Genomic DNA, 10,347 nt, shown 5'->3' on the forward strand with positions numbered 1-10,347 from the left:
GCGGCCTGTAGAACGGTGTCGGAGGCTGCTGCTGCAGGAGAAGATGGCGGTCGCAGTGAGAACTTTGCAGGAACAGCTAGAAAAGGCCAAAGAAAGCCTAAAGAACGTAGATGAGAACATCCGCAAGCTCACCGGGCGAGACCCGAATGATGTGAGGTAGGGTGGATCGGGAACCGCGGCATGGAAAAGAGAGCCCTCCGGTCAGGGTGAACTGGGACTGGGGAGGACGAACAGTCGGCCCTGAGGAAGAGTGGAAGAAACGTGTAGGCCGGTTCCCCGGGCGGCGGTAAACGCGGGCCTCGGGGCCCCGCCGCAGCCCGGCTCCCGGGCTTCGCCGTCAGCCGAGTCAGCGTCCAGGCCCTACCGGAGGCCGAGGCGGCTCCCAGGCCCCGCGGTAGGCCGATTCTCGGACCCCGCGGTGGGCCGAGCACATTCCCCGACCCCGCAGTAGGCCTTGCGGGCTTCTGCGACACGCAGTAAGCCGAAGGGGCCCCTCAGCCCCGCCGTCCACCGCAGGGCAAAGGGCCCGAGGATGGAGCGCGGTGCCTGGAGGCGCCGGCCGGCGCGGATCGCGCTTCCCGCCCTGGGCGCTGCAGGCCTGGGGCTGCAGCACAAAGCCTCTTCCCTCTGGGCTGACCCGGGAACCCCCTCCGGGTGATTGCCGGCCACCTTTTCCCCGGGCTCTGCCGAGCCAGAAGGCCGCTTCCTCGCGGTGGGTGGATGTGCTAATGCGTAGTGCCCTTGTGGTAAATGTGATGATTTTTTTGAGTACTTCTGCCCTCTCTTTGAAACACGTGGATTTGAAACCGTCATTTTGGAACTGGTCTTCTTCACACTTCCTGCCCCTCCCTCAAAGAATAGTATCTGAAAATATCGTACGACACCCTTAGGTGTTGGTGCACATAATTTTTTTTAATGATTGTGAATCTTTTATAGACCCATCCAAGCCCGATTGCTGGCCCTTTCTGGTCCTGGTGGAGGTAGAGGACGTGGTAGTTTATTGCTGAGGTAAGATCCCCTAACACGTGTATTAAATTCGTGCATTGATGTAAATAAAATTCACCATAAGAACTGTATCACTTCGTTTAATACTGTCATCTGCTAATTTTTTTTTAGAAGTGGAAAGCTAGAGGAAGAGTATTAACTGTACTAGTGTTTAGCAACCTTAATTGTATTCTTAAGAATACTGCACATTGGAATAGAGCAAGAGCAAGGAAAGCCAAAAAGAAATGTACTTTTTACCTGACTTACGTAACTGTAGCCCCTCCATACATCGTCTTTGTAATAAAAATTAAAAATACCACACATGCTTTCTGGAGGATGAGCATGTAGTTCAGCAGTAGTGTTTGCCTAGCATGTATAAGGCTTGAGATTGAATCTCTAGCACCACACAAAAAAACCCCAACCCCTCCCAAAATGCTGAATTGTCTATTTAAGGTTACTTCAGTTGGAACATTTTTTTAAAAAGCAACTTTATTATCTTGTTACAAATGTAGCTTATGTTTACAATTTATTGTACATTTTTAATTGCAGGCGTGGATTCTCAGATAGTGGAGGAGGACCCCCAGCCAAACAGAGAGACCTTGAAGGGGCAGTCAGTAGGTATGTTTAAAAAAGAATACCTGTCTCGGAATGTGGCTTAGTGGTAGAGTGCTTGCCTAGCATGCATGAAGCCCTGGATTCGATTCCCTCAGTACCACATTAACAGAAGTAGCCAGAAGTCATACTGCAGCTTAAGTGGTAGAGTGTTAACCTTGAGCAAAAGAAGTTTAGGGACAGTGCCCAGGCCCTGAGTTCAAGCCCTAGGACTGGCCAAAAAAGAATATTAAGCCAAGTGCCAGTGGCTCATGTCTGTAATCTTGGCTACACAGGAGACTTATGATCTGGGGAACATGGTTCAAAGCCAGCCCAGGCAGGAAATTTCATAAGATTCTTACCCCCAATTAATCACCAAAAAGTAGAAGTGGAGCTGTGGCTCAAGTGATAGAGAGCTAGCCTTGATTGAAAAAAACCAAATGAGAGCACCTAGACACCAAGTTCAAGACCAAGTACCAATACTGACACACTATGTCGAAATGAACTTTACAACTTTGGGGTTGGGGGCAGGGGAAGAAAGGGGAAAGGGAGAGGGATAGTGGAAGAAAAATGAAGGAGTGGATAACAATGTTTAACACGAAATGTATCATTACCTTATATAACTGACCCTTCTGTACGGCACCTTTACAACAAAATAAAATAAAGACTAAGTACCAGCAGACACATAAGAGAAGGGATCCTGCCAGCCACTGGTGGCTCATGCCACCTACTCAGAAGTTTATGATCTAAAGATCACAGTTCAAAGCTAGCCCAAGAATGAAAGTTCGTGAGGCTCCAGTTAACTACTAGAAAACCAGAAGTGACACTGTGGCTCAAAGTAGTAGAGCCTTGAGCACAAAAGCTGAAAGACTGCCTAGGCCCCATGACCACCACAAAAAGAGAAAAGACAGTACAAAAGTATTGTTGAGTTGGGTTGTATTGGAATTTAGTGGTATGCCACTTAACCTTGAGGTCCCTTGATACAAGATTAAGGTAAGACAGCCAGTATCCCTCAAAATTTAGTGTTTTATTCAATAACCTAAATTGGTATGAAAGTAAGGATCATAAAAGAATCAAGATGGGAAGCCAGCACTGGTGGCTGACACCTGTAATCCTAGCTATTGAGGAGGCTGGAATCTGAGGATCAATTTTCAAAGCTAGCCCAGGCAGGAAAGTCCGTGAGGCTCTTATCCAATAAACCCTAGAAAACCGGAAGTGGTGAAGAATTTGTGAAGAACTGACTTTTTTTTTTTTGGTCCAGTCGTGGGACCTGAACTCTGGGCCTGGGCGCTGTCCTCAGCTCTTCAGCTCAAGGCTAGCGCTCTACCACTTGAGCCACAGTGCCACTTCCAGCTTTTTGTTTATGTGGTGCTGAGGAATTGAACCCAGGGCCTCAGGCATGCAAGGCAAGCACTCTACCCCTGAGTCTTCTTCCCAGCCCCGAACTGACATTTTTAAACCATTTTTTTTTTTTTGTCAGTCCTGGGGTTTGAACTCTAGGCCTGGGTGCTGTTCCTCAGCTCTCCAGCTTAAGGTGAGTGCTCTACCACTTGAGCCACAGCACCACTTTCAGTTTTCTGGTGGTTTATTGAGATAAGAGTCTCACAGATTTTCCTACCTAGGCTGGCTTTGAACCTTGATCCTCAGATCTCAGCCTCCTAAGTAGCTAGGATTACAGGTGTGAGCCACCAGTGCCCGTCTCCATTTACTCTATTTTGTACTTAGAGAACAAATATTTAGATGTTTGATGAGCCAAATTTGAGTTGAGCATTTGTTACTGTATTTTATCCTTTCACTCCCATAGGAAAAAGAAAAATAGTGAGGAGGCTGAAAGAATGAGGCTTCAGGAGATGAGTACTAGAATTCATGGACATTTGCCTTTTGTGTGCACTTAGCTCAAATTCTCCATGGTATAAATTATTTTTTCTTTTGACAGGCTGGGCGGGGAGCGTCGGACAAGAAGAGAATCGCGCCAAGAGAGTGACCCAGAGGATGATGATGTTAAGAAGGTATGAATACAGTACCTACTACATTTTAAGCATGTTACCCATAAGCTACTTCAGTCATTGAGATTGTCTTTTTGTCTTGCAGCCGGCACTGCAGTCTTCAGTTGTAGCTACCTCCAAAGAACGCACACGCAGAGACCTTATCCAGGATCAAAATATGGATGAAAAGGGAAAGCAGAGGTATCTGTAGAACTGTCAAATAATGATGTGTATGGAAAAAATACAGGGTTGCTCAAATGCCTGAAAATGTATCTCGGAAATAGCAGTTTTAATTAAGTAGACCCTAGTGAAACTGAGTTTTGTTTGTTGTGTCTTTTAGGAATCGACGAATATTTGGCTTGTTGATGGGTACTCTTCAGAAATTTAAACAAGAATCTACTGTTGCTACTGAAAGGGTAATAAGGCAATTTTTTTTGTTTTTGTTTTGCTTTAAACTATCAGCCTAGGTGGCTAATTTTTTTTTTTTTTGGGTCCGGTCATGGGGCTTGAACTCTGGGCCTGGGCGCTGCCCCTCAGCTCTTCAGCCACAGCCACTTCTGGCTTTTTTCTTTTTGCTTATGTGGTGCTGAGGAATTGAACCCAGGGCCTCAGGCATGCAAGGCAAGCGCTCAACCACTGAGCCACCTTCCCAGCCCTAAAATTGGCCATTTACTAAAAGTCCCGTCCCCCCCCCCCCCCCCCCCGGTCGGTCATGGGGCTTGAACTCTGAGCCTGGGCGCTGTCCCTCAGCTCAAGGCAAGTGCTCTACCACTTGAGCCACAACACCACTTCCGATGGCTAATTTTTTAAGAAAACTTGAGACAGGGTCTCACTATGTAGTACAACTTGACCTTGAACTCTGATCCTTTTACACAGTATAATGTGATTATAAGTCGACAGTACCACACCAAGTTACTAAAAGGTAAAAAAGTGAGACCCTATCTTAAAAACTAAAAGATAATTCTTCAAAGATTTAATGAAGGCCTAAATTAAAGCCAGTCCCAAAATTTCAGAAAGAGTGGGGAGTTTTTTTGTTTGTTTTTTTCCACAGTCCTGGGGCTTGAACTCAGCCTGGGGACTACCCTGGAACTTTTTTTTTTTTTTTTTTTTTGGTCCTGGGGCTTGAACTCAGGGCCTGGGCACTGTCCCTAAGCTTCTTTTGCTCAAGGCCAGCACTCTACCACTTGAGCCACAGTACCACTCTGTGGTACTAAGGATTCGAACTCATGGCTTCGTGCATGCTAGGCAAACACACTGCCACTGAGCCGCATCCCCAGCCCTGGACCTTTTTGCACTCAAGGCTAGTGCTCTACCATTTGAGCAGCAGTTCCATATCTTGCTTTTTGGTGTTTAATTGGAGATTAAGAGTCTCATGGACTTTACTGCCTGGGCTGGCTTTGAACCATGATCCTCAGATCTTAGCCTCCTGAGTAACTAGGGTTACAGGCATGAGTCACCAAATGCTGAGGTAGGAATTATTTCCAACTGACCCTTTTGTTTTTACTTCTTAAGTGATTTCTGGTCTGTTAAATCTGGGTCTGGTCTAAGGTCTTTATGCCATTATTTGGCCTTAGACAAAGCCATCTATTTAGGTCTCATTGCTTTCTTTCATATAGGGGGTAATTCAGTTTCGCAACTATTTTACTGTTCAGTCTTAATTTACACACATTTACTTGATCTAGAAGCAAAAGTAGGAACATTAGCTTCCACAGCTAATTTAATTGTCATCATTTTGTACATTTTTTCCTTTGATTGTTATAGCTTAAAATGTGTAGAGTTGAACTCTACATACTATTTCTGGAGAAGTAAGAGGGGAAGCAACAATTCAGTAATGGAAAACAAATAGATTATTATAAAGGTGATGTACAGAGAGTTATGGTTACATAACCGTAAAGAGTATACAGATAGAGTATATTTCTTAGCCAGGCACTGGTGGCTCATACCTATAATCCTAGCTACTCAGGAGGCTGAGATCTGAGGCTCACGGTTTAAAGCCAACCCAGGCAGGAAAGTCCATGAGACTCTCAATCTCCAATTAACCAGTAGAAAAACCAGAAGTGGTGCTGTGCCTTAACTGGTAGAGCTCTTGCCTTGAACTGAAGAGCTCAGGGACAATGCCCAGGCCCAGAGTTCAAGCCCCAGGACCGACAAAAAAAAAAAAAGTATATTTCTTTTTGGACAATGTCACCTCTTCCCTCCTTCCTGTTTCCACCCACAAGCTATATAGTTCATTTTCAACATAGATTCAGTGAGTTCAACTGCTGTATTTGTTCATCCTTATTTCACCTTTTACATATTAACTTTGAGATTATAAATAATATCCTAAAAGCAGTCAGGAGGTATACATCTCTAATCTCATCACTCAGGCAAGTTGAGGCTATAGGATTGGGAGTTTAGTGTTAGCTGGGCTACAATGAAAGATCCTGCTTCAAAAAACAAAACAGCAACAAAAAACTTATATCTTGCCAGGCGTGGTGCCTCATGCTTGTAATCCTACCTGTTCTGGAGGCTGAGATCTGAGGATTTTGGGTTGAAGTCAGTTGGGGTAGAAAAGACAGACATATCTCCAATTAACTACCAAAAAAAGCTGGACATGGAGCTGTAGTAAAACACTAGTCTTGAGCAAAAGAACTCATAGACAGTGCCAAAGCCCTGAGTTCAAGGCCCAGGACTGGTACTGAAAACCCCCCAAACTTATCTTGGAATTAGAGGAAAGTACAACTGGTGACTTCTGTCACATTCTCTTGTTTGGAAAGATTAACTGAAAATAAACTCTTAAAAAGGACACTCTTTTTGAGGTTTACTTTTGTGGAAAATGTCCTTAAACTTTACAGCAGAAGAGAAGTTACTCTAGGACTGATGGCCTTGATAGGACTGATGGTCTCTATTTTATGAAAGATACTGTGCAACCAGTCTCAAATGCTAAGTTGAAATTATTAGATATTCTGAATTGAAAGTGTGAAATATACATACAACTTTATATAGTAAAACTATAATGTTTTCACATAATCAGGATATGTTTTAGATTATAACTAGACTGAAACCAGATATCTTTTTCCTATTATAATAAATAAATCAAAGCTGATCATTTATTTTTAGCAAAAGAGACGCCAGGAAATTGAACAAAAACTTGAAGTTCAGGCAGAAGAAGAGAGAAAGCAAGTTGAAAATGAAAGGAGAGAACTGTTTGAAGAGAGACGTGCTAAACAGACAGAACTGCGGCTTTTGGAACAGAAGGTTGAGCTTGCGCAGCTGGTGAGTATTGTTTATGAATGCTAAGATTGGTAATCCATGGTGTTATAAAAGCACTGAACTTTTACCTTTTCTTTAGCAAGAAGAATGGAATGAACATAATGCCAAGATAATTAAATATATAAGAACTAAGACAAAGCCCCATTTGTTCTATATTCCTGGAAGAATGTGTCCAGCTACCCAAAAACTAATAGAAGAATCACAGAGAAAAATGAATGGTAAGTACATGAAGTCTATTGAAGTTTTCTTTTTTTTTTCTTCCTTTTTTTGGGGGGGTCTGGTCATGGGGCCTGAACTCTGGGCCTGAGTGCTGTTCCTCAGTTCTTCAGCTCAAGGCTAGCGGTCTACCACTTGAGTCACAGTGCCACTTCCGGCTTTTTTTTCTTTTTGCTTATGTGGTGCTGAGGAATCAAACCCAGGGCCTCAGGCATGCAAGGCAAGCACTCTACCACTGAGCCACCTTCCAGCCCCTATTGAAGTTATCTTAATGGATAAGATAGTACACTTTCACATTATTGTTTTCTAAAATAATGTGATTTAATAGTTCATTTTGGGTGGGTGTTTCTTAAGATATTTTGAGGTAATAGGTTGGAGTATAGATATAGCTTCATGGTGGAGTTTAAACTGAATCTCGTTTTGTTGGTGATTCTTAAGCATATGTATTTGTATAAGATAATTTTGCATAGTAGTCTTCGTTGGCACATAAACTGCTCTCAGTGAAGTAAGACAAAAATGAACATTGTTATAGTTCATAAAAGGTGAACATTTAGAGGGATATACATTGCTAAGATGCTGTCTAGATGATGTATTTGGAGTCCTCTAAAACTGGTTCTGCTTCGTTGTTTTGTTTTTATCGGGTCATGGGACTAGAACTCAGGGCTTGGGCACTCTCTGACTTCTTTTGCTCAAGGCTGGCAGCCTCACCACCCCCTGCCCCTCTTTAAGCCACAGCACCACTTCCATTTCTTGTGGTCAGTTGGAGATAAAGTCTCACAGACTTTGCTACCTAAGCTGCCTTTGAACCATGATCCTCAGATTTCAACCTCCTGAGTAGCTAGGATTACAGGTGTGAGCTACCAGTGCCCATCCTAAAGAAGTTTTTTAAGTAGCAAATGTTTGGTTTTAGTTGGATGTGGTCTAGATTTTCTTGTTACTAATTTTTTGATATATAGACTTCCCTTGGATCTTTGCTGTCAGTTTGTAATTACTTACTTGCTATAATCAATATTTTCTTTATTCAAAAAGATTTATATGAAGCTTAATGACCATTTATGACTGGTATAAAACTAAGTTTTACACATAATTTTTATTGTTTAGCTTTATTTGAAGGTAGACGCCTCGAATTTGCAGAACAAATAAATAAGATGGAGGCTAGGCCTAGAAGACAGACAATGAAGGAAAAAGAGCATCAGGTGGTGCGTAATGAAGAACAGAAGGCGGAACAAGAAGAGGGTAAGGTGGCTCAGCGAGAGGAAGAGTTGGAGGAGACAGGTAATCAGCACAATGATGTAGAAATAGAGGAGGCAGGAGAAGAAGAGGAAAAGGAAGTAGGTATAGTGCATAGTGATGCAGAGAAAGAACAGGAGGAGGAGGAGCAAAAACAGGAAATGGAGGTTAAGATGGAGGAGGAAACAGAGGCAAGGGAAAGTGAGAAACAACAGGATAGTCAGCCTGAGGAAGTTATAGATGTGCTAGAGATGGTTGAGAATGTCCAGAATGTAATTGCTGAGCAGGAAGTGATGGAAACTAATCAAGTTGAAAGTATAGAACCTTCAGAAAATGAAACTAGCAAAGAATTGGAGCCAGAGATGGAATTTGAAGTTGAGCCAGATAAAGAATGTAAATCTCTTTCTCCTCCAAAAGAGAATGTTAGTGTTGTAGAAGTGGAAAAAGAATCAGAGGAAAAAGAAGAAAAAGAATCTGAACCCCAACCTGAGCCTGTGGCTCAGCCTCAGTCCCTCCTTCCACCCCAGCCTCAGTCTCAGCCCCAGCAAGTACATCAGCCCCAGCCTCTCTCTCAACCTGAGACTTTGACATTAGCTATTTCACAGGCACCACCTCAGGTTATTCAGGAACAAGAGAATCAACTACCTGAGAGGAAAGAGTTTCCTGTTGAGCCTGTAAAGCTCACTGAGGTGCCAGTAGTGGAACCAGTTTTAACAGTGCACTCAGAAAGCAAAAGTAAAACCAAAACCAGGAGTAGAAGTAGAGGTCGAGTTAGAAATAAAACAAGCAAGAGTAGAAGTCGAAGCAGTAGCAGCAGTAGTTCTAGTAGCAGTTCAACCAGTAGCAGCAGCGGAAGCAGTTCTAGCAGTGGCAGCAGTAGTAGTCGAAGCAGTTCTAGTAGTAGTTCCAGTACAAGTGGTAGTAGTAGCAGAGATAGTAGCAGCAGCACTACTAGTAGTAGTGAGAGTAGAAGTCGAAGTAGGGGTCGGGGACACAATAGAGACAGAAAGCACAGAAGGAGCATGGATCGGAAGCGAAGGGATACATCAGGATTAGAAAGAAGTCACAAATCTTCAAAAGGTAGTAGTAGAGATACAAAAGGATCGAAGGATAAGAATTCCCGGTCTGACAGAAAGAGGTCTATATCAGAGAGTAGTCGATCGGGCAAACGATCTTCAAGAAGTGAGAGAGACCGAAAATCAGACAGGAAAGACAAAAGGCGTTAATGGAAGAAGCCAGCCTTTCTTAGCCTATTCTTTGCAGCAGAAGATTTCTTGATGAGTTAAAGGATTACCTTTCCTTGTAAGGAGGATGCTGCCTTAAGAATTGCATGTTGTAAAAAATCTTTTTGGAAAATACAGACTGTTTGTTTACCAGACATTCTTGTACTTTTTGCATAATTTTGTAAGAGTTATTTATCAAAATTATGTGAGGTTCCAAAATATGTAAAAATAATAATAATAAAAAGATTAACATCCCTTGTCATCTTTTTTAAATATCCTATATGCTTCAGTAAGAATCTGTATATTTTAATAGGTAAATCTTTTAAGTCTTTTCCCTTCTAATTCTGTATCATACATTACTTTTGTAGAAATAAATGTTCATTTCATTATATTTGAGATGTCCTTGTTGACGCTTGTATAATAAATAACCTCTTGATATCATTTTCAGTTTTTATCACTAGATAATAAGATTAGAATGTTTTTGAAGATTTCCTCACTTACTTGGCCTTAGCTGTCAGGTCTTTGCAGCTTTGAAGGGGAATAGTTCTCTTTATAATCATTTACTATTTTCTGATCTCCCTTGTTAATCTAAGCGTTTTCCTATTTTTTGTTCAGACCGTATAGTTGGTAGATAACGTAAACTAGTACATTTTGGTTGTCATTTTCCTGATTATGGGAGCATCATTCTTCTGTCTTTGTGGTTACCTCTGTGCTAACAGTATATGCGATCTGTTAAACTAATAGTTACTTCTAAGGGAGGGAGGTAAAAGAATCTTCTAAACTTGGATTTCAAATTTGTGGTCTTGTCTTAACATTTGTGTTGGCTCTAACTTAAATATGCCAATATGTGTTTTAGAGAAGTTTTG

The 10,347-nt window shown here is 42.3% G+C and overlaps 1 protein-coding gene across 1 annotated transcript; it reads left to right on the top strand.

Moving 5' to 3' along the window:
- On the top strand, positions 1-9,735 carry Pnn (pinin, desmosome associated protein). Its single transcript, XM_070027007.1, has 9 exons — positions 1-156; positions 937-1,008; positions 1,534-1,602; positions 3,512-3,584; positions 3,667-3,761; positions 3,901-3,976; positions 6,660-6,815; positions 6,892-7,030; positions 8,130-9,735. Exons 1-9 carry the CDS (start codon positions 44-46, stop codon positions 9,482-9,484), a joined length of 2,148 nt encoding a protein of 715 aa, XP_069883108.1. The 5' UTR covers positions 1-43; the 3' UTR covers positions 9,485-9,735.
- The last annotated feature ends 612 nt before the right edge of the window (positions 9,736-10,347 follow it).

This window comes from Dipodomys merriami, unplaced genomic scaffold, assembly GCF_024711535.1.
Source record: "Dipodomys merriami isolate MVZ:Mamm:240054 unplaced genomic scaffold, mDipMer1.0.p SCAF_1, whole genome shotgun sequence".
NCBI classification, from domain to species: Eukaryota; Metazoa; Chordata; class Mammalia; order Rodentia; family Heteromyidae; genus Dipodomys; species Dipodomys merriami.